Consider the following 25,439-nt stretch of genomic DNA (forward strand, 5'->3'; position numbering starts at 1 on the left):
TTTGCTTTTAACAATTACTTAGTAACTCTGACACTTTGAAATCCAAAGGCTAAGGAAGTTAAGTGTCAGTTGTTTGAACTAGAAGTAATAATAGGAAATATGTGAATGTCCACTCTCGAAATATTCAAACCATACTTTGTCTTTCAATGTTACTTACTGACTTTCTTTCTTTGAAATCCGTAGATATGACAGATGTGAGCCAATTGCTTAATCAAGGAATAGGGACGGACGTAGAGGATTATATACTTATGAAACATCCTAATGAGGCACTAATTTCAAAATATGGAATATCCAAAAAAAAAAAAAAAAAAAAAATTAAAAGATCAAACAAAAGATTAGATTTTCATATTTTCCATCGTATTTCGTAGTACAATAATTCGACTTAAAGAATTTTTAAATTCTTAAAGAATTTTATATAAAAATTACAGGAGTAAAAAATGATACTTGTAATTTGCCAATTTGTCATTAAATTGTAAATAAAAATATTCAAAAGTAACATACAAAGTGAAATGACTGTTTTTGATTCTCTTTTTATCTTTTCCTATACGCAGTATAGAGAGAGTATAGTGACCATCAAAAAATTCCAACTCGGAGATTTTGAGGAATCTCCCCATTTTAGACATCCCTAAATTTAAAAAACATTTTTTTTTTTTTTTTTTTTTTTTTTTTTTTTTTTGCATTAAGTCTGTCTATCTGTCTAAGATAAAGATGATAACTCAAAAGCGCTTTGAACTTGACAGATGAGATTTGATATGCGTTCTTTATAACAAATTTGCAGATTTCTTTCAAATTTTGAGCAAAATCCGTTTAGTGGAAGTCTGTCTGTCCAATTGTTCAAATATAAGTTAACACCATCATTACAAAACAAAGGTAGCTAGACAGATAAAATTCGGTATGAAGAATCAGCATCTAGAGTAGACATCTTTCAAATTTTCATCCAAATGCAACAAAGAGTTGACCAGCTGTCGATCTGTACTTTTAAAAACACGTAAACCTGAAATCGCAATGATCTAAATTTAGGAAATCTGGTATGTGATTTTGTGACTACAAGTATATTTCCGTGTCAAATGTTTGTTTCAATTGGTTGAGAAAACGCGTCTAAAACGCAAATTTGGTTTTCAGGTACTATTAACCGCATATCACGTATTAATCCTCAAACCGCTTGCCAAGGATCTGTCGATAAATTCAGTAAAAATACTAAATTCACGCCAAAGATTTATATTTTGTAACTATTATACACCAATGCTATACAAGACGCTCTCTGGGATAACACCTTTATTAGAGAGTGTGATGAATAGCATATAAGCCAGTTAACAACTACGCTACACGAGTAATTGCTTTTATATCGTGGTCATGTTACTGGGCTGCGAACCACAAGGTCCCAGGTTCTATCCTCACTCATCGCTAAATTCAATCCGCTACATTGATGACCTCGGACGATGAACCTTTAACCTCCGTACAGCTGTTGTGGCGCCATCTACCCACAGCAAACCAAAGTCAGACTCACTTGACGCAGCAAAGCATCAACAACCACATACGCTCGCCATAACGCTTGGCTCTACTCAAATGGGTACAGGCGCATTAAAATCAACAGCTAATACATCACCACTCAACGCCATATCGTTCCTCTCTCTTCCGACTCACTGGAGGGAGAATCTGTGATGAATAGCATATAAGCCAGTTAACAACTACGCTACCCGAGCAATTGCTTTTGTATCGTGGTCATGTTACTGGGCTGCGAACCACAAGGTCCCAGGTTCTATCCTCGCTCATCGCAAATCTGCCACAAGAGTATGCGAGAAAGCTTTGCTGAAACCACTCCGGCTGGTTTAATTTTAAAGCTGTAAAGCATAGTTTAGTTTGTTCCATTTAAAGCAACACAAAAGTTATTTTGATGTGATTTTTAATTTTGATCCATAAGCAAGTGACTTTGGCCAATTCCCGAACCAACTACTCTCTTTCAAATTTCAACATATTATTAGGATGATTATTTGATCCTCGATATCAGATTTAGTGTGTATTCTACATAATCATTGACTATTAGGTTTCGAGCCATGAATCTTTTTATTCTTGCTGACAAGATCTTGCCACTTGGCGGCCGTAAATTCTAGGAACTTTTAAAACTTTTGTTTTAGCCAATACGTAGATAATATATGTAGCCAATGCTTTGATAATTCGAATCAAAGTGCTTTTAAGCATTTTATATTTCAAAGTTCTGTTACGCTTCGCTGTTTAATTAAAAAGAGTTTTATAATTGAAGAAAAAAATTTTCTTCAAAAAGAAAATGTTTCTTTAAAGAACCGTTTGTGAAACTGTAGAACGAAGCCTTAGTTATCAATGAAGACAAATTTATCTTATTGTATTATACATCCTGTAAAAGTGAAAGAAAAAATCGCCTTGGTTATATGCGTTTGGAAATTTCAAACTTATATCCTGTTTGCTCTTTATAAGATACGTTTCATTCGTTATCAGCTAATGCTCACAGTGCTATGTCGGAAACAAAAGATCTGATGATTCATCACTTTCAGTGATTCAGTTTCCTATGATGATTAAGTTCATTTGTAGAATTATTGCTTTCACCATGAAAAAAAAAAAACTATGTAGAAAAAAAATCGATTAATTTTAATCGTATACATAATCTCTTACGTTCTAATCCAAATCTATGTATTTGTTATCTAATGTTTCTTATTTATAATATTAAATAATAGCATATCATTTACAAAAACATTGTAAAATACATATTAAAAATTCAATTTAAAAATTTCGCATTTATGATCCTTCAAATTAAAAATTTTTTAGCTGAAAGCAATCCTTAATCTAATTTTAATTTGTCTTTCTCGTAATAGTTCAAATTGATGAATCACTCAAGATAAATGCGTATATACCAATCTTTAAGAATTCAAAGCAATCCAGAATACTTGAGGCAGATGTCTAACTTTGCATAATGTTATTTTTAAGCTGTGAAGACTTGTAAGGAGCAAAAAACAGTATTTTGTGTTTCGTTTAAAGAAAAATCTTCAACAGCCAGCTTGACGATAGAGGGCAAATTATGTAGCATTCCATTTGCATTTTATATTTCATTTAAAGGAAAATCTTCGAAAGCCGACTTGACGATAAGGAGCAAATTGTATACCATTTTATTTATATTTTATATTTCGCTTAAAGAAAAAAATCTTCTACAGCCAACTTGACGATACTGAGCAAATTGTATGACATTCTATTTGTATTTTGTGTTTAGTCTAAAGGAAAATCTTCGACAGCCAATTTGACGGTAGGAAGCAAATTGTAGGACATTCTATTAATTGTAGCATAATGCGGATTAAAAATATAAGCAGAAAATATAATCGACAATTTCTTCTTATTGTTAGTATTCTTCAGCCCTTTTGGTGCAAGCTCATCGCAGCTCAAATTCTTGAGGTCTTCAAACAGTCCTCGTGTAGTTTCAAAAGGAACATATATATAATTAAACTAATAATAAACTATTCAATGGCTAAATCCATATAACAGCTGATAGACCATCTGAAATTTAAATAAGCATATTTTATTCGTTTATTTGATGTTTATTCATTAGAGGTGATGTAATTAGAAATGTTGACCCCTAGGGTAAGCAAAGGAAATCTTGACAATCATATTTTTGCATTACATTTTATAATTGAAGAGCATTTCTGCTTTCTTTGAAATATGGTGGTTCAAACCAACAGCATTACTCATGATCTCCTTCTGATATGTCACTGCTCATGACACGGTTTCTTCGAAAATCAGCAGAGATTATCGCGATTGCCGATGACTCTAAAACAAAAACAAAAAGTTAGCCATCTGTCAGGATTGAAACCTGTTGTAGCGTGGTCCTTAATAATATTATTCTATTTACATTTCACGAATTACCGTGAAGCCAAGCTAGTTAGCATCGAGATAAGTTGACAGATAGGACGGTTTAAAAAACACACAGATGCTTTCATATCAAAGTATCAATGATTGGATATCTGCCCATAATAAACAGGTGTCATATTTAATGATGGAGTATAAAAATCACTATTTTAGGGGAGGAGGAGGGATAACCTCTCATTTGCCTCCCTTTTCCCTCTTGATTCCAAATAAAGATAATCCTGTTTGGAATACTAAGTAACAGTATTTTGATGTCGATTCCTATCATGCGGGCTACAGAAACAGGTGCTTTAAAAAGATTCCCCAGGTGTTTGATAACTTAGATGCAAACGATTTTTTTTCCTCTTGCAACTTATCGAATTGTACTTCCTTAACAAATATATTAATTATAAAGCTTTTAATCCATTAAGAGGAAATTGGTTAGAAAAAAAAAACCTACGACGTTGTTTCGTTCTCTGAATTGTTTTCCTTCACATAGTTCGCGACAAAATGTAACAAGTTTTTATTATTATTTTTTAAAGTTCTTTTCCGTTGCCCCCCACGGCAATTAAGTTTTTGAAGAACCTCTGCTTTCTTCCGTTCAAATCGGGAGTACGAATCTGAAGGCAATTACCAAAGTCAAGTACTTTTTTTTTTTCAATGTTTAAAAAAGATTTCCCCCTTTTAAATTCAATTAGTGATACTCGATAAAATTTACGATGAAATTTCCCAGAAGATGGCAAACACTGTAATGCAATTCAATTAAAGAAGAGAGAAGAAATTTTAACTATTCGGCGTTAATCTAACAGTCTCTGCCGAGGAATTTAGCAGTGAAATTAAATTCTGGAGATGGAATTTAGAAAGTATCCGTCCTCTTTCTTCTAGCTAACTGTGTAATATTTATTATCTCTTAAGAATAATGCAATCTTTTTTTTTTTCTTTTGATGTCTTTGTCTTTCGAATTTATTCTTAAAGGAATGTAAGTTAATTTATTTCGTTTCGGCTTACAATGTATTTTCATTTAATAATATATAGCAAAATAGTGAAATTTAAATGCTAGTGAGGCTCAAATAAAGTCTAACTTCAGTTATCTGGTTTAAAAACTGAGTTTTTTAAATTAGTTTTTTCGTAAATATAATATAAAAAAAAGACAAACACAATGATAAAGTTTGTTTTCTTTTTAGCATTTATCTCTTCTCTGGTATTAAAATATCTTTACTACTTCAATGGATATCTTGTCCGCAGTGATTAATTTCAAAATTGAAGCAAGTTGTATGTTTAGTAATTCTAAATATGACAGACGATTTCTTTTTTGTTATATGTCAAAATAATTACTTATATCGATATATATAGCTAAGAATAAAAATTATTCCATATGACGATTTTCAAATGCTTTCAAGCCTGGCTGGTAAATATTCGTAAAATTGAGAAATCATTACAACATCAATAATCAATACAACATCATCAATTAGATACTAATAATAAGATAGATACTATTGGTTTTCTAAAATATTCCCTACAGTTTCTAGGAAAAAAAAATAGTACGTCTGTGTAACTGATTAGTATAATGTAATTAGTTATTAGCCATAGGCGAATGCTGTGGTTTGTTATTAATAATGTGTATAATTGAGAATTTTAAAGATAATCATATGAAATTTTTATAGAAAATTTTGCATGTTATTATGTTTATTGGATGCAAAAACATTTCTTTTTGCGACGAATTCGGTAGTGAATTGCAGTATAATCATTTTGAAAAAAAGAAAAAAAAAAGCACATTAATATAAGTTGACACTTTGAAAACGCTTGGAAAATTTACGAATCATTGTATATAATTGCTTTTTTATTGTTTCCTTATTCTTTTTTCACTTATTTATTAATTTCTGATTAGAACTGGCATTTTTCCTCATGAAGGCGCCTCTTTGATGCCATTTATAATTTCTTTTTTATTGCATGTATTATAATGTAATAAAAATAAGTAGAGGTTCACATTTGAAATGTTCTATATTTTATCACTTTAACCGTAACTGTAACTGCAAAAATCAACTGTTGATCTTTCCATCATTCGTGCGCACATGTCTTAAAATATCTGCATTTAAAACTTCATGGTTTTTCTTTGAATGATATAATCATCAGTAACTCAAGTGTCGGTTATTTTATATAGAAACATCCTGTAATTCTTTGACAAAGAACTTTAGTTGTTACTTTTTACATTTGCGACTCAGGCTTCTTTTGTTCAAATGATTTGTTTCTGATCTCAAAGTTTGTCGATTTAGAAGTATTTTGTGTTTTTCTTTTATAAGTATCTTGTGCTTCAACAGTATTTAAAAATATAAAATTTTTAGAACTTCGAGCCAAAGCATCCATAGTTTGTGTCTATTCCGACTGGAAATCCGCTATGCATGAATATGAGGACAAATAAATTAATGGATAATGAATTTTCTGGAAAGAAATTCTAAATTTTATTAATTAGTTTTAATTTTTGTAATCATTAAATTGAGATTTCCTTAGACAATTCAATTCAACATTTCTAAACAATTTTTTTTTCGACTTGAGTGTATTTTTTTTTTTTTTTTTAATACCTTCGCCCAACTGACGATCAGAACACCTGACCCATTGAACGGATGTATTATTCCAAGAAGTAGGAAGCATTTACCGAAAGCTGAATTCGATGAAATTCATTTTTCACAGCTTCATTTTCTTTAAAAAAGATTAAAGAGTCGTAGTTGGATTTTACTTCTTAGACTAAGAACATTTACCTGATATGGGGTTACGTAAAATGATACTGAGGTTCATAGGTCTGTTTTTTTAAAATTTGAAACTGTTTTATCTATTTTTTGAAAAAATTTGTTAACATTTGTAATAGAAGTTTGGAAATTCCTCTAAAATGTGATCCATAACTTATTAACTGATTGTTCTTTTTTGGTTATTATTAGTAAATGTTTTTATTATTTATTTTCCATTTCGGAATCGGAATTTTTAAAGGAATTCATTAATTCTTTCTATCCCAATCAGATTTTTTTTTTTAAATCTTTGTATAAAGTAGCTACTTTTGCTATCAATCTACCATATGTTGAAATAAAGTGATATATTTCGCTAGTGGTTCGAAATGCTACATAGACTGAAACCACTGATTTTCATGCTCAGGATTTTTCATGTTTTCATATGCGCAATATTTTCCATGGGGGTATGAAAATATTAAAAAATCCTTAAAATAATTGAAACAATATTTGACTTTTAATTTAATATTATCGAATATGTGTCTCTCGGAAATCAAATGGAAGCATAAAATTAGATTACCTTGAAAACATGTTCTAAAAATCCCTGGGGTGGAACGGGAGGGAGGGGGGAAGTTGCGAGACCCCCAGGCAATTGTCTATTTGATAATCCTGTTTTACAGTCACTTGAAATGCTGAGAACACATTTGCTTTGGAATGGATTGTACGAATATTATGTTCTCTTCATTTTATATTTAAATAGTTCCCAAAACTTAAAAGCGGTGTGAAAATGATACACATACTTGCTCAAATCCTTAAATCTGCTTTCGACAATGTCAACATATAAAATAATTTTACCACTGAAAGAGTATTAAATTCTAGCTTTGAATATTTATAATATTCCAACCTTTTTCTTACGTGGATTTGTTTCATCTAAAAATATTCCCCAAAGAGCGTAACATCATCAATGTACGACAAACGCAGAAAGAAACTGCTTACGCAAGTCAATAAATCACGTTTTGTGAGCTTGAATAAGTGAAGGAAAGCAGCCTCATCAATAAAACAAGAGAAGTCACTTTTCACTGATCTTTTATATAAACAATTCGCAAAAAAGGCCGAGATGGATAAAAGAGAATTTTATGTCTATCTATCCTATTTTCTGAATTTGTTTCACTCGGATTTTTAGTGAGCCTTTTTTGTGAGCCACGATACGTCAAAATCAATTCAATCCTTTTCTTAAAAATATTGCCCACTTGTGTCGCAAACTTTCCAAAATTTCACATATTAAATTTATACAAATCTTCGATATATCCCGAGGTATTTTAAACGGCAGAGGATCCCCATGGTGAACGATAATATGCCTAAATGCCCCTAAAAAGTATAAGATCTTAAGGTTCAATACATTCCTTATCGGCATGATTTAAACAAGGCAAACAACGTAGCTTTATACGTCGCATCAAATAACAAAGACCCTATAAATATTCAAGAAGGAAGCCATTGTCGACAATCATTGAAATCTTGATGACACTGTAACCATAGCAACTACCCAATTCGGGCGATTTCATACACATCCCTTGAGACGATAAAATAAACCAAAAGAAAAAAAGTGCCTTCTTTCCTTCAGAAATGTTTGAACAAAAGCTCAATGAAAAGCTACTTTTCCCTTTTGCTTGATGTGATGAATTATTATAACCAAAGAACCATTCTTAAGGGGAAGATGGAAAAAAAAAATGCCAACTGTGACATCGGTTTACAATGAAAGCATTTAAAGTGCCGCAGTAATAATGTGACAGAATTGATCGAAAAACATGCTAAGTGCCAAGCGGATAATTAAAACAGTTCTTCGCTTTTTTACGAACTGCGAAAGAAAAAAGTTAAATCGGGTAAATCAAAATGGCATGGTAATGTTTAGGGATCGCGTGTATTCTTTCCATTTTTGCTTGTTAATTGTAGATCGGAACGAAAGTTTCCTTTTGTATATATTTTTCTTTGTTTATGTTAGTGGTGGTGACGTTTTGTGCTGTCGTTTTGGTGGTTATTCGGCAACGAGCCAGACTGCTTTTGCAGCGGAGTATTTTTCACAACACGTGCAATTGAAAAAAGAAACCGTGCTGTTTCATTGCCGCGGTTTTATTAACTTGTCATTTTACCTCCGTGATTTCTTCCTTTCCTTTTCTTTTTTAACTCATCAGGAGTAAACAAGCGCACGCTTTTTTGGCTGGATGTAGACATGGTTAACTGATGTTAATTTCTCCGTCAACTTCACTTTCTTTTTTCTGCGTGCAATCCAGGGAATGTGTGGTTAAGTAACGTGAGATAATCATGTCATTCCGCGCGTGTTTCCTTTTAAAACTGTTTTAAATATTCAGTTGACATTTCTTTTTAAGTTTTTGACTTTCTTTTTCATAAGTTAAATATTTTTTCAAAGCAGATAAATTAAAATGTACTTATTTCAATAACTACATTATAAAATGTGACAATGTAAAACATTGCAAAGTGTAAATTATCTTTTTATTAACATTAATTTGGGCTACAATTAACCAGAGATTTTTTGGGCACATATAGACATGATTAATTTATGTTAATCAAGCCGTTTTTGCGAGTAATCCAGAGAATGTGAGGTTAATTAACATGAGATAATCATGCCGTTTATATTTGCTTCCTTTGGAAACTGTATAAAAAATTCAGTTGCCTCTTATATGTTTTAATTGAAAAAAAAATACATAAATATATATTATAATGATTTTTATTGACCAAATAAATTTAAAATTTGTTTAAAGACTGACTGAAGATATACATTTAAAAAAATTATATTTTCATTATAAATTTTAATTTGAAGATCACACACACACACGCGCGAGCGCTAGGCAGAAAGAACGCCAAAATAAGCTTGGCGCTTAACGTGTTGATAAAATACCAGTCAGTCTTTTCTTCGATGATCATATATAACATTTTGATAATTTTTATCTTATTAACAAAATTAATATGAACTTAAAATAATGTTTTCTTATTTAAATTTTCATTTTATTTTTTCCTTTCAAAATAAGATACTATAGACTGCAGCACAGTTTTATTATTTTTATAGGTAAATGCTATCTTTAAACTGTAAATACAAAAAATTTTGCTTGATACAAAATACAAAAATCGTTCAAAACGCTCGACAGAGGTGCGTAGATAGTTATCAAATTTATCACTGTTGTTCTTGGTTGGTTGAAGTTCACTTATAAAGGGTTTTTTACGATTTTAATTAAGAGTTTTAATTTAAAAATCAGTCGAATTGTTAAGGATTATCTGCAATAATTCTAGAATATAATATCGCGCAAAAATTTGTTTTTTCACCACTTTAATATAAAATTTTTTAAACTTTTTAATATCAATTTTAATATCGTATAGTTCTTCTTTCAATTTTTAAAATAAAATTTGCTATGTGATTTAATGACTACAATTGTAGTTCTGTGCCATTGTTTGGTTTTAATAGGTCTGAAAAAAAAAAGCATCCATAATACATAATTGATTTTCTGGTGTTTATGTAGTAACCACAGCCCAGTGATTAATTGCCAAAGATCTCATTATTATAATTTCTTTCGTGACTATTATTCGTTAAGAACATGCTGTTAATAATACTTAAGTAGATTTATTAGAGACTATGTAGTAGAAATTTCAGCGCGACCACTTCCGTTGGCTATAGAATGTGGTTACAGTTATTTTTTTCTTAAAAGCATTGAAGAATCTGAAAGATTGAAGAGTCTTTGCAATACTTTAAGGATCACAATGCTGCTTTGCTTTGGTACTTCTTAAACTCTTTGGTCCCAAATGGGATTGCGATCAGTATTTTTAGGATCTCAGAAACAGCAATAATAAAAGCTTCTGTCAATTTTTTTAGTGCTAGCAAGCCAGAAAATGCTGTGAAAAAGCATTATGATTTGAACCATTACATTAAAATCTGTAGCAAACAAATGTTACTAAATTTTATTGATTTATCATTAATCAATAGTTTATAATCTTATTTTGTCTTGTTTCTGTATACATTTCGGATGGGAAGGCAATGTTTTTGTTGATATATAAAGGCCGTGGGGTATTTTTGTGTCTGAAGTGGTGCTGTGACATAATGATGAAAAATGTTTCAATATTATTAACTTCTTTTGTTTTCTAAATTTCTAATTATAATATTTTTTTTTTTGTATTTTATCATTAATATTCCATTATACTTTTTCTTTCTTGATTATGTCTTCATTTTGTTCTAGAAATAATTTAAATAGAATTATACTTGCATCTCTTGATTTTGTTTACATTTTTCTTTCTTGATTATATCTTTGAATAATTTTTATTTGAAGATAGTGTCACGGATTATTTTATTGTTTCCGAAATGATGATGAAAGAACATTTAATATAAATTTCTTTTTTCCCTTCTAAATTTGTAATTAGAATGATTTTTATACTAACGCTTGAGACATTCAATACAAATGTAAGCAAGAAGAAAACTTAATGAAAAGGAATTAATTAATGATAATAGTATCATCATTAATTAATTCTTCTTCATTAAGTTTTCTTTTCTTGCTTACATTTGTATTGAAAGTCTCAAAGGGATTTTCATCCATAGGTTGGGTCTCGAAATACATATGTATCCGAAATGAATCCGCGAAACTAAGGCAGACCAGTTTTTTTGTCGAAACTTTCTCCGTCTATTTCCAGAGGAATCAATAGACAGCAGGACTCCGTGTCCTATTATTCTATTGCCGAAGTTCCCCAAATCCTCCCAAGCACTCTTCTCATAATTAAATCTTTCGGTCTGACACGAGTGGATGGCAAGTTTTCTGCTGAATCTTTCCCCGTCTGAGACGCACTGGATGTGCCGAAAGATACTCCTTCCGTTTGTGGGCGAAGGTTAAAAACCCCTTCGCTCGCAGAAAGAGGATGTCGTAAAGTGAAAATGAGAGAGGCGCTATGACGGGTCGGCTTCCGTTGTGTCCCACCCCACCCAAACAGATCCCCTCTCTGTTGTGTCTCATTTTTTAAATGTTGAAAACACTTTCATTGGAAAGAGGGATTGATTAATAGCATCCAAATCTACTGGCTGCGAAGGGTTGAGGCACGTTTTGGTGGAGATGGTTATCGAATTCTAACTGTGTTTTGTTACAAGGTTAGATGGAAGATAACGAGGTTTGTTTTTGTATGCTGTCCGTTGAGTGAACGTGAAAGTATGGTTCTTCAAATGTAAAAGCGGAAAATTTGACTCAACTGACCTACTGCGATGTTTTTTTTTTTTTTTTTTTCTTTTCATGTTCATTATTCGCTTTCAGTTTTGATCATCGGAATGTTGTCTGAGCAATAGTTTAACTCCACAAATAAATTATATGATCATTAAAGTTTTTTTTGTGTGCTTTTTTCCACCTTACATAAGATGGAAAATCTTATGTAATCTTCCATCTTCCCAGATACTCTCACCCTTTCCAAGTATCATGTTGAGAAATTTCTGAATTTTAAATAAGGATGTAATCATTGTAAAAAAAAAAAAAAAAAAAGAAAAGAAAAGAAAAGAAATAGCCAAATCGATTACTTCTACAACATTCAAATCTCAGAAAGTAAACGCGGATTTAAAAATATATCGAATATACAATTATTGTTTGACAGTGATTTTAAAACACTCCGCGCTTTTGCGCTTGCGTTAGGAGGAATTTAATTCATCAAAATAGGGGTGAGACGAAAGATGAAAGGAGGGAATACTTACATTTAACAATAAAATAAACTCGGATTACTCACAGACTGATTTAAAATAATATAGTCAGAATCGACACGATGTTCACGAAAATGAAATGCATAATTTGATTGTTGAGAAAAGTATTATAGAAATTTCAAATCAGTTACGTGGAAAAATGATGAAATTGAAAAAAAAAAAAAAAAAAAAGAGTGAGCAGCTAGTGTCCTCACTCTTTTTTTTCAACCAAAGATAGACTGTTGAATTCTCTTCATCATTATCTATGGTCAAGATGAGCCAAATGTATGATTTAAAATAAATCATTTTTATTAGTAATATATTAGGACTCATGAAACTATAGTTAAGTATATAATAACGTAAAAGCATAGTGAAGGGAATGAAAAGGAGATAGAGATACTTTGAGTTTCGGGAAACAAAAGATTAGTTTGTTTATGGCACTTTTTGAAATTAAATAATATGAAAGAGTAAAAATTTAATAATATACCCATTCAACTATGCTGTACCATAGAATAATAATTGTTGGATAAGAACCATCTTATAACCTTTAAGTCATTTATTCCAACAGCGCCATTTCGCTTGCAGTTACTTCTAAAAGCAGCAGGAAGGATTTGATTGATGCATTTTATGTACTGTGCAATATATTAAAAGAATTAAATATATAATTTGATTTCTTAGAGAAAATTTATAGAAATTTCAAATCAGTTACGTGTAAATATTCTAAAATTGGAAAAAAAAATGGCGAGTAGCTAGTGTCTTCACTCTTACTAGAAACAAGTGTGGTGTCGTGACTTTTCAGCTGAGAGCGATATTGGATCACCAGTTTGAGAAATCTGCTGTCAGAAATGAGTGGGCAGAATTCACTCTCTGAAAAGCAGGAGTACGAATGACTGTCTTCACCTTCAAGCTATTCATCCAAAGATAGACTCTTGAAATCTCTTCATCATTATCTATGGCCAAGATTACCCACGCACTGTAATGGGCAGCATAAAAGCCTCAGCCACACTCAAGTTGGTGAGCGCTTGTCAACAAAAGCGTATGGAACCAATCAGTTCTTGTTGACAGTTTTCGCACTGGAAGTCGCTTGAAAAATGCGACGCTCTTGATAACTGATAAACTCCTCGCATTCTTCGAAGGGGGGTGCTTCTTCTCTACAAATCGTCTGCGACAGCACGTGCTTTTTCCCCCAAATGAAAACCTTTTCTTTCTTCCCATCCCCAGGTCTATCCATCGAGTTTGCTAACCGGCTGGTTGAATGAGTGCCAGATTTGTCGGCGTCCTCAGACACACAGACATTGAGACGGTTGAACTTTTTAATCTAAAAATAGATCAGCGATGAGCATCTAAAAATATATGATTAGTTATGTAAAAGATAAGGGGGAGGCTGAATATTATTTTGGAGGGATTTCTTTTTTCCTTATGTGTTATTACTCGTCGTTGGCGGGTGCTACTCCTACATATGGATGGGTGACAACTGAAATTGCTGGACTACCATCTCTTTTCCCTTTTTGAAATTTTATTTTTGAGTGAAGGTTGTGGAAATGATAGGTTCTTCCTCTCTCAGTCTCGGCACTTTCATGGTTTGAAAACAAGCAAATGGTTTTTCTTGTGCCCTGTTTATACTGAAGTTGAATGATATATGAACAGAATTTCTCAAAAGTTCCTTCTTTTATTTTGAGCAATGGGAAAACCATGCGTATGATGTGCTGTAAATAATTTATTCCACTGTTAGTTTTTCAAGGATTATTATTTAATTTTAAATTTATTTATTTATTGAGTAAATTTGATACGAACATTGGCCAAAAAATTTATTTAAAAAATGAGTAAATTTGTCTCGAACATTAAGCAAAAGTTTTACAAGAAAATGAGTAAATTTGTTCGAACATTGAGCAGAAGTTTTACAAGAAACTGAGTAAATTTGTTCGAATATTGAGGAGAAGTTTTACAAGAAAATGAGTAAATTTGATTCCAACATTGAGCAAAAGTTTCTTTAAGAAAATAAATTGATATCGATAAATCTTTTAATGTGGGAAAAAAAAACTTTGTTTGAAAAAAATGCACATAAAGTCTATTTTTGCAATATATTTTCCGCACACATTTTTATTACATTTACTTCAATTGTTTCTATATCTTACAGCATTTAGTTACATAATCGAAATGATAAATTTTCTACGTAACTAATTAAATAAATTGACAAAATTGAATATGAAAGTTTATGCATCTTTTATTTTCAAGCGTTTTATAAAAATGTATTAATGTACGATTTAAAGTGTTTTAAACAACTAATTATGAAATCACTAAATGATTAATTTGAAAAATAAGCATACGACATTCGAAAATACAAAGTTAAGGATTTGGAGTAGGAACGAATTTATATTTGTATACAATTCATTATCCAGCTAAAAACCAGTTTATATTATTATTATTTTGCATTTTTTGTATATTATTGTACATAGTTAAAAAAAAAAAAAAACCTTCACTTTCGGAATGTTTTTTTTTCTTTCAAGAAACGTTTTTTTTTGGGGGGGGGCATTATTTTAATTTTTCTTTCATTTCAATAGTAAAAAAAAAAAAAAAAAAAATCATATGTTAATTTTATGGGTAAAGTCAGTATTTATGTTTTGTTTTTTTGTTGTTGTTTTAGCGTGGATAAGGTCCTATATTCGCGAATAATTACGCGTCTAATTATTTTTTGCAAACGAAAAGAATTAGCACGCAATTCATTGGAATTTCAAAGTGTAGTTCATAAGCAAAATGCACTTATCTTTTTGTTTCAACAAGTATATTTTTATTTTAACCGTGGATAAGATTTTATATTCCGCCAATAATTATGCATCAGTGTTTTTGTCTTTATGTTTGGAATACATCAGCTGAAAGCTAAAAATTGTTTTTTTATAATTATTTTTTATTTATTTATTTATTTTTATATATTATTATACAAGAATAAAATTTGAATGAGTCAAATAAATGCCTTTAAAAATATATATAATTTTGTCCTTCAACAAATGGCCACGTTTTTAGTTTAATAATAAACATCTGATTACCCGAACCACCATTATAAGGTTAAAAAATATATTTGCGCCCTATTTTAAATATACGCCATTTCGAAATAAGAGGAGCGATTAATTACTGAATTGAAATTCATAAAAGATGGAATTTCATAATATGGATGGACTAAAAACTATTTTTAAAACGTTAGAGAGAAAATTATTAGGATTATTATTATCTTACCATGATTGCAATATTTTTTTTTTTTTGCAATTATTTATAAACTTGTTTGGTTATTAAAAAAAATTTTTTTTGAAATTTTTTTCGTAACAAATTAAATATTTCAATTAAATGCTTTTTTTTATTACTTACTTCGACTTTAACTTATGCATTTAATAAATGAAATAATTTTGTCTTTAAATATATCAGTTAAGTAATGAAATTAAGAAAAGAAAATTTCAATATTTCATCCTTTTTCTAATGATAAATTATAAAAAAAATTTTTAAAGTAAGAATATTTTAAATAAAAAAATAATTTTCCGCTTCTAAAGAAACAAACTAGTAAAAATGCGATTTTAAAAACTATTTATATTAATTTAATTTCCTTGCATCACGAGTTTGCTTGTAATGCATACATAGAAATCGTATCATTTTGACATCTGGCCATCCTATGTTTCTGAGTGACCATAATCAAAAAAAATAAAAATAAAACGAGTACTAAAGTCAGTTTCAAAATTGATGTTACCAGTCAATGCATTACCCTCAAAGGCAATTAATACGCTACTGTAGCTGCATCTCCAGGTAAAGCAGAATCAGCTTTCTTATCCGATAGTTTCTCTTCTACATATTACAGGTGTCCACCGGAGGGATCGAATATCCATGAATCAAGAATTTGTTCAGAAGAAAAAAAATAAAGATCCAGAATATGCGAGAAATATCGTTATCTAAGAGGTATTAATAACTGAAATTAATACTCATATAGGTTTAAGCAATCAATTACCGCCCGATATGTTGCCATATTCCTTCAAGCCAAAATTCAAGATAGCGAAAATCAATATTGAAGACGAAGGTCAAACGATTTTTTTATTTTTTATTCAAATGAGGGCAAGTTATCGCCCGTATCAATGACAGACATCCTTTCATAACGCGGTTCACCACCTGTCGGAAAGTGTTACGAATATTAAATAAAATTCGATACTCAAAATAAAAAAAGAGCAATAAAAAAAGAGCGGCTTTCAATATTCTGTTAATCGAACGAGAACTCTTACTGACAGCAAGGCTCTGTTGCCAGATTTCTTTCCAAGTTCCTGCTTTTCGCTTTTTGGCAAAGGCCTCATTTACACATCGCTGAATTTTTACGCCAGCAGAACTTTCTACCTCTTTTCAAGGTACGTATTGCGACAGGAAAAAAAAAAAAAAGAGGGGGGGGGCAGAGAAGAAAAAAAAAGGGTCACTGGTCCTTCGTTTTATTCGGCAGTGTCGTCTGTTCTTTTTATTTATTTATTTATTTGTTTGTTTGTTATTTTTGTTCTTTTTATTTTACTTTTCTTTGTTACTGTGTTCTTTTTATTTGTCTTTTTTTTTCCGCTTTCGATTTTTCAGCTGGCTAAAAGAGAAGGTTTAAAAATAACGCTCTTTTTTCGCCTTCTTTTGAAGCTGTGATTTGTAACATTTTAGAAGCCAAGGGCGTGTTGGCCCTTTTTTGTTTTGACAGCTTTTAAGCTTAGAAATTTCAATTCCTGGAAGCATTTAAAAAGGTGTTATCACCTGGGTTTTGTGTGAAGTAATTTATGAGTAGCTGTAAAAAAATAAAAAATAAAATAAAAAAAATAATATAAAAAAAAACTGAAATACCAGATAGCTATTTAAAATGCTGGCTTTAATTTCAAAAAAGAATTTTAAAAAAATTTTAGAGATGAAAAACTTTTTGATTGAACATTATAGTGTTGAATTCCTCAATATTAATATGAAAAACCGTCTTGATAAAAAAATATTTTGTGGACCGATAAAATTTATTACATTAAGATTAAAAAATATTTCAGATCAGAGCCTCTAGTTGTAAACATAGTATCATGACAATGTTGTAGACTTAATTCGTCTACCACGATTTACAAAGAATGTACTAGCTTATAAATATTGTTTTTTAATAATTAAATTAATTTTCTATATGTAATTTCTTTTTGATAATGATTTATAAATTAAAAAATAGTCTTTCCAAGAAATATTTTCTAAAAAACCTCTTTAATTTTTCTAAAAAAAAACTTTTTTTTTTAAACCTCTTTAAAAAGGTAATTTCGTTTGCTTTTTTTACAAAGTAGCAAATTTGCAATGTAATTTGGAATATCAATGTAATTGAAGGATAAAAGACCTTCTAAATTGAACCTTGCAATTAAATGTTTTGAGTTCTTATGACCGTATTTTTTTTAATCAAAAACTCTTTTAATTTAAAATATTTGATGAAAAATAGAATTAATTCTTTTGCACGTTTCAGAATGCAGAATATAATGTATATTTATACTTCATGAATTCTTTTAATCTTTTAGTGAATTCGAAGCTTTATATTCTTTTTTAAAGAAATCGTTTTTAAAATTTCTAACAACAATTTATTAATTCTAAGTGAATTTAATTTAAATTGTAAGCTGTTTTCTTTTTGTTGAATTTAATTATTTCTCTCTCTCTCTCTCTCTCATTTAAAAAAAGTTTATATGCTTGTTTTTTTATATACTTTTGTAAGAAAACCTTATCTTATTTATCCATATATTTATTTATTGTGAATTACAAGATGAATCACCTGTCTCGAAAAAAAATAATAAAAATTCACATTAAAAATAAAACTCATTCAGAGCTACGATGTTAATAACTTAATTCACTCAGCGCATCTGTGTATATAATGAAAAAATGATGTTTAACTTAGCAATTTGACTTCAGTAATGCGTTAAATCATGGAAAATTGACACAAGGTGAAGAGAAAAAGCTTATATATACATAAAATCCCTTAATCCGCCCCTAATTTCCGGTCTGAGTTCAACCCCTTTTCAGCCTAAAGGAACGAGACTAAGTTAAAAAAAAGAAATTCTTCCTTAGCGGAAGTGACAAATTAGTCTTGAAAGCGGTGCGTTTACCTAAAACAAAGTTACCTTTTTTTTGTATCTCGGCGAAGAAAAAAAGAAGGCAGATTTTATCTTTTCCCTACTTTCCGAAACTCATTTAAGTTAGCGTCATCTGCTTTATGCATAGGGAAACATCATACGGAGGAATTATGAATCCACCGGGAATTTTTTCAAAATATTACCTTTTTTTTCCCCTTCTTTTTTTCCCCCTGTCGTTCCTTTTTATTTTAGCTCGGAAGGTAATACTTCGGAGTTTAAAATTAGAAACCTTCAAAAATATGCCATCTCTTGCAGCAAACTGCCCTTCTGTTCTTCGGTTGGGAAAAATATTAATAGCTGGAAATGTGGGTTTGGTAAAAGCGCGCATATCTTTCGGTTATATTTTTTTTTCTGCCAATGCTTAATATGTTTCCTTTTCCTCTAATTTTCTTTTTAAATGAACTTACTCTTAAATTGCGTTGGTTCAAAGAAAGCTTTATTTTTTAAAAAATACATTAAATCTAACGAGTGAATTTTTTGCTTTATGAAATTGCCAGAAATAGCATTTGCACCATCTCCTGTGTGTCTTATGAAGAGATAATTTCGGTAATTTCAAAAACTCATCTGACATTTATTTTTATATCTCTACCATATGATTTATCTTTCCATCTCTTGTGTCGTAGATTCATGTGAGAGCTTTATGAAAAAATTTCTCCGTAAGAAAATATGGCATTAGATTTGAGATACCAAAATTCTGGCTGTCTCGTTTAACGTTTGATTCATGTCTTCTGGAAACAAGATGGCTATGTGTGTTGGGGGTGATGTGAAGTTTCTCGTATTTTTAATCTTAAAATAAACTGCAGGGCACTAAAATCTATTTTCGTGTGTTTACGTTAAATATTTAATTTCGTTTCAAATGGAATGCATTTCGTTTGGTAACAGCTTAATTATTATCATGTGTGAACAAGATATTGTTTTCGTTTGAGGTTTGTGAAGCCACGAAATGCACGGGCGGAAAATTGACGCTTTATCGCTTTTGAAGCAACAGTTTATCTCTTTTAGGGTTATTATAAAATGATAAAGAATTTTGTCACATTTGGCGACTTATCACCGACAAAAAGTCATAACATGGCGCGTAAGTCCACCATGTACCCGATTCTCCTGTCTGGCTAATAAAGGGCATGTTCGTAAGAAGTTATCGCCCGAAGAAGCACATTTAAGAAAATGGGAATGAACGCGAAACAGCGAGAGGAGGTATCGAAAGTTATATATATTAATTTTCAATTTTTCTAGCTGACAAAAAAAATTTTAGAACTCGAACGGTTTTCAAAAAGGGGGGGGGGAAACCATCGTTTTCTAAATATCGACGCATGCGTAATCTGATAGTCACATGATTGTTTCAAACCGGTTTAAAACGGTTAATGGCTTAAATTAATTAAGATAAACAATTACTTAAAAAGTAATGTTCTCACATGATAACATGAAATTTGCGATAGCAGATTTCATTTTTTTCTTTTTTATTAATAGCTCATTTTATTCTAAGACTAATTTTCAACTGTAAAGATTCATTTCCTTGAAAAACAATATGATTCTATTTTAATCAGTAACATTTGAAATTGACAGTATACTGAAAACTAATGGGTATATAATTACGCTTGGTTAAAATAATCCTGAATTTAATACTAATATTTTTTTTGTTATATTTAAACATAATTTAGTTATGAACTCTAACTGTCTATGTTTTGTATTATGGTTATTATATTCCTCCAACGCTAATATTCCTAGGAACACGTATGGTGATATTCATCGATATGTGGTCTTCAGCACTTTTCTATGAACTGTCAAACTGTATTGTCTTAGATTTCCAGGTTTGCAATCTTTCAACACATGGAATCCAAATTTCCATATCAATTTTAGTCGAGCACGTTTCGTATTAGTTTCGCTAACTTCCGGTTTTTCAACGGAATTCTGCTTAAAAAAATAAGTGTTAGCATACTTTTTTTTTCATTTTTAGGTAAATGTTAAATTTTCATATTAATTGAATGTTAAATTTTCTATAATTAGAATTTTTTTAGTTGTTTTATTCATATAAATACATATATTTTTATGATTTTTGTTATTAGCATTTATGTATTTATTAATAAGTTTCAAATGCCCGAACTTACTGAAGAATTAATTTAAATAATACCGTCAAAATTCATTAAATTCTATTGACAAAAATATTTAACCTTCTTTAATTATCTTACTTGTTTAGTAATAGAGATAAAATTTATTTAATTTACGATTTTATTGTGTCATGTACATTAAAATATGAGTGGATTTTTTTCCCCGCCTTATTTGTTTAAAAAACACAGTTGAATCTTGGTGCTCGCGTGTGTATATAATCTTCGTTTATGCAACGCATTTTTCGGTAGGTCATATTAATATTAGAATGTCATCATTATTCTGTCTTTGTCTTTGTTGGAATTCGCTCACGTCAAAGATTATTTTACTAGTTGCTTTTAAAATTTTATTTTCTTTGAAAATAACTCTTTCCAAAGGAGCACCTCTGTGGAAAAATAAAATTATCGAGAAATGCCATTCGAACAAAATCTTTCTGGATCAAAATCTATTATTATGGATGTTGTTGCCGAAATTCAATTCATCTTTGGAAATATTTCATTCCGGAACGAGTCCATCATATAAAAAACACACCTCTGCAGAAATCAAAATGAATCCAACCCGACATTCCTTTCTGTGTATTCTCTCTATGAACCAATCGTGGTACCAGAATTTCTGAAAAGTGAGCAAGAATCTATTTCCATTACTGAAGTCCACCCCCGAAATATGCCGCTTCGGTATGAGAAGTACCAGAACACACCATTCCACCAACACTTTCTCTCCAAGAATATTAAGAAAAGGGGAAAAATCACCGCACATGCGAATCACGTAGCACATTTCTCAAGACGCGCAAACACATATGCGCGAATCGGAATGTTCGAAATTTTCTTACAGCCTCGCCAACCCACCACTCCATCCCAGGGCTTTTCCAGCAGAAAACCGGGGCTTGGAATTTCCCGTACACCGTAGAAGGAAAACAGCTCTGGGAAGGAGGCTCAATTTATATTGTGAGCTGTCGCAGTGGATACGCCTTGAGATTTGTTTCATGAAGTATTTGCCTTTTCTTGTAACCTCCAGCATCTCATGCAGTAAGTAAGGCAACATAAATCCTCTGTACCAGAGACATTTTCAAGATTAGGAAGCATTTTTTTTTATTTTTTTAAAAAGAAATAAATATATAATTCTAAATTCCAGACGAAGCTTGAGGGAAGAGGGGTGGGGGAGTGTGTAAGAGGAAAAACGGAACAGAAACCGTTAAAAAATCGATACCGAGGAACTTTGATCAAAAAGCGATTTCTCTTACACTTCGGAATGAATAATGATTTGAACTTCCGCCATTTTCCTATCAATTTTACTGATTTTTTTCTCCTTTTCTTATATAAGAAATGAAAGCAGGGGATTAGAGTGGAGGGTCAGAAAAGAAATAAAAATAATAAAAGAAAATAACAAAGGAACACACAGAGATACATGGAAAATATCAATCAATCACATCTGGAGAAATAATTCAGGAATTCTTTATATATCTATATATATATATCCTTATATATATTGTTCTTTAAAAAAAAAGCTTTTAACCTTTTGTATTTAAGCGTCAAGCTTACAGAAGATGAAGGTTCCTTTAAAAAGAAACGTAAATTTCTCATACCATTAATCGCCGTCAAACTTCCAAATCTCTGACTAACAATGCAGGAACTTTAAAAATAGAATAAAATAAAAATGGCGCGAAAAAGAAGAAGGAGGAGAAGAAATGATAATTTTTCTTTTCTGTACTTCGACTAAACGAGTCGAGAACCTGGAATAAAAAGTCTTGTAAAGGATCTCTTCTTTCACCAAAGAGGAGATGTTTAGGACAATTTGTCAACTTTGAATCCTTAAAATCATTCTGCGGAAGGAATTTTTTTTGGCAGCTGCACAAAGACATCCTTCTTTGGTGGATGTTCACACTTTTTAAATGATAAAATTAGTCAAAAGTATCCTTTCTTCCGGATGGACTCCTAGAAATGCCATTCAAAAAATATGTAATGGCGGAAGGAGTTGAGTGAAATATCATTTAAATGTCTTGGTACACAATTTCTTTCGTAATTCTTTCTGGGAAAGTAGCATTTTAATGTAAGCATCGTGACAGTTTCTTTAAACATTTTATTTAATATTGCTTAGAAGTTAATTCCCCCCCCCCCCCAGCTAATAACTGTTGCTTCATATTTCTTGCTATTTTTTTTAAGCGGCAGAAAATATATTTTCAAAGAACCTTCAATGGACCTTCCCTAGAGTGTGGAGGGGGGGGGGTGAAATTGTGATTTTTTATTCTTAAACATAATCAAAGTGACCATGTTTATTACAAGAATAAATTATTCCCTTTGTCGAATTTCTTATAAAATTTGATAAAGACTACAAAATTAATTTCATCTTCAATTTTGTTACCTTTTGTTTTTGAATCCTGTTTCTAGATAAAGAAACTTAAGCTCAAAAATGACTCGTTCAACTCAGCCCCCCCCCCTCGAAAATCCTAAAATGTGGATATTCATCAAAATATGAAAGTTGGATTTTGTGACAAGACAAGTAAAAGAAGCTTTTAAAATTTACACTTAAATAAATTGGAATTCAAAAATGAATCAAAATTTCGTTATTTGCACCAAAATGATTCAATAAAAACATGCAAGTATATCTCAGTTACACCAAGAACAAAATGGTTACAGATGCCTTGCCGTTGAATCATTTGCATTCGATTTTTTTTTCTTCCCTTGCTATATTAGCCTGTTTCACCTCTGATTATCTTCGTGTCTTATTGGATGTAAATGTTTTTAAGAAAAGAAGATAAATTTGAAAATTCCCAAGCAGTTCAGAAAGTTCTACAGAATTTGTATTCAAATTATTAAAAAGTGTAGATGTAAGTTACTCTTTTGTGAAATCTCTATTTCAGAAGTGTAATTCGACATCGACATCTTCCGAAATCTATGAATGTTTTAATATTAAATATTTGTTAAAGATTAATCAGATGGCATGAATTCTGTGGTATGCATGATTTGAGTATTTATAATATCGATACACGTGATCTGATTATATTTTGCCTTAAAAATAGCCAAATAAGCATTGTTTTCGAATGTCATGTATAATTAAGCAAGGCTTGCATCAAACCGGTATTGGCAGTCCATTAAGACCACGCTTGAGCAGAAAAATTGGACAACAGCCATTATTTCGTAGACATATAACTAACTATATGTGGTTATTTCGTTTCTGTTCATGTGTGATCTTACCATATTCACAATTCTTTTTCAATGTTAAATTCATCTTTGTATTATATATATATATATATATATATATATATATATATATATATATATATATATATATATATATATACTCAATGAAAATCATGTATACAAGTTTTAAAACTTCCTGAATTAGAAAGTATTTTCTTTCAATAAACCTGTTCCTATTCTCCAACTATCAGAATGTTTGTCCTTTGAGGGTGATATCAGAATACTATAAACTGCAAAAAATATGTAAAGTTCTCGCGTGTTTAATAATATTACTTGTTCAAATTATCGATTTTAAGCTAACTTTGAGATGATTTTGTATGTATTTCCTCTCATTCTATCGGCAAAATCAAAGAAAAGTCGTGGATAATTGATTTCAAATGGGAGGTTTCAGCTAACCTAGAAAACCACGCCCTGGAACCACCAATGTTGTTTCTTGAGAAACGACTAATGTACCATCACCCCACGCCGGGAAACAACAAACACTTCAAAAGATAACGCGACGTCAGCTAATCCATCACCTTGACGTCTACAATGAACTTTTTCTTTGCAGGACTTTTCGAATCGGATACCCATGTGACGAGCACGACGACAACCACGGCCACCCCTTCCGTGAGGTCGATACCCCTGGCAGTCGGCAGGTCCCTCAGCTACCAAGCGGACAGCATGGATCATAGGGACTTCCGGTCATCTTGTCTGGCCAGGACGCCGTCCGGCTCTCTCTTCATCCCCAGCGGTAAGTTATCTCCCGCTGTTCTTTTGCAAGAATTATTGGCCCACCCTTACCTGCTCTCTTTGATACTACCGATGTCTTTATTATCATGTCATGATAATAGAGGCCGACAACAATGCATGCAAACGTGAAGGTTAGATAAAAGTGCGATATTGAAAAATTTAGGACCTCCCACACTGACACAGATTAGTGTTAAAGATAACAGTGGTATACATATTAGTTAAAAGATGATCTACATCTTCTTCACAAATTCTTTTTATTGCCCAATATTTTTTTAAATTTATTCATCTTTTGTGAAAAATAAGGCGAAGAAAAATTATGTCAAATGGTACGTAGGGAAAAAAAAAAGTTTTATCATTGCATATGATCCGTTTTTGGATCAAGAATTTTCCATAACTCCATCTACAAAAGAAAACTTAATTCGCTGTCCCAAATAGTCAAATTAGAAGAAACACCTAACAGGAAAAACAGAAGAAAATTATTAATTTGTACCAAATAAAGAGGAATTAATCGAAGTACGTGATTTGTTATGATGACATATCCAGCCCTTTTAAGTAACATCGGCAGTTAAATTTTCATATAAAGCACTGCCAGTGGTAAAACTATTATTTTTACTAATGCTTCACATAATGAGGATTGAGGTATTGCACTATTTTATTGCTTAATTATGACACTGATACCTAATACTTTTTTAAATCAAACCATATTAATCATAGAATAGAAAAATTAATAGTTGATTTTGAATTTCATTTAAAATAGTTTGTTGTGATTGTTAAGAATTACTATTTCTTTTTGTTGAATTTACTGGGGGTTTTTTTGCACTTATTATCATTAGCATGTAGTTTATATTTTGAATAACAGATGGCAGCACGTAACAACATGCACCATATTTGATAAATTTTCAACATGAGAACAGTATAGAAATTATACTGAAAATTGGAAAATGTTCTTATGTTAATTAAAAGTTAAGTTAATTTATAG

The 25,439-nt window shown here is 30.9% G+C and overlaps 1 protein-coding gene across 4 annotated transcripts in view; it reads left to right on the top strand.

Annotated features, from left to right (window-relative positions):
• Positions 1-25,439, top strand: part of LOC129962675 (teneurin-m-like) — a 707,945-nt gene that overhangs the window by 632,314 nt on the left and 50,192 nt on the right. For all 4 annotated transcript variants that reach the window (XM_056076579.1, XM_056076581.1, XM_056076580.1 and 1 more), the window contains one exon: positions 24,279-24,461. In XM_056076579.1, the coding sequence (XP_055932554.1) occupies positions 24,279-24,461 (183 nt within the window). The remainder of the gene's footprint in view (positions 1-24,278; positions 24,462-25,439) is intronic.

The sequence above is a fragment of the Argiope bruennichi genome, chromosome 3 (genome assembly GCF_947563725.1).
Source record: "Argiope bruennichi chromosome 3, qqArgBrue1.1, whole genome shotgun sequence".
Classification (NCBI taxonomy): domain Eukaryota; kingdom Metazoa; phylum Arthropoda; class Arachnida; order Araneae; family Araneidae; genus Argiope; species Argiope bruennichi.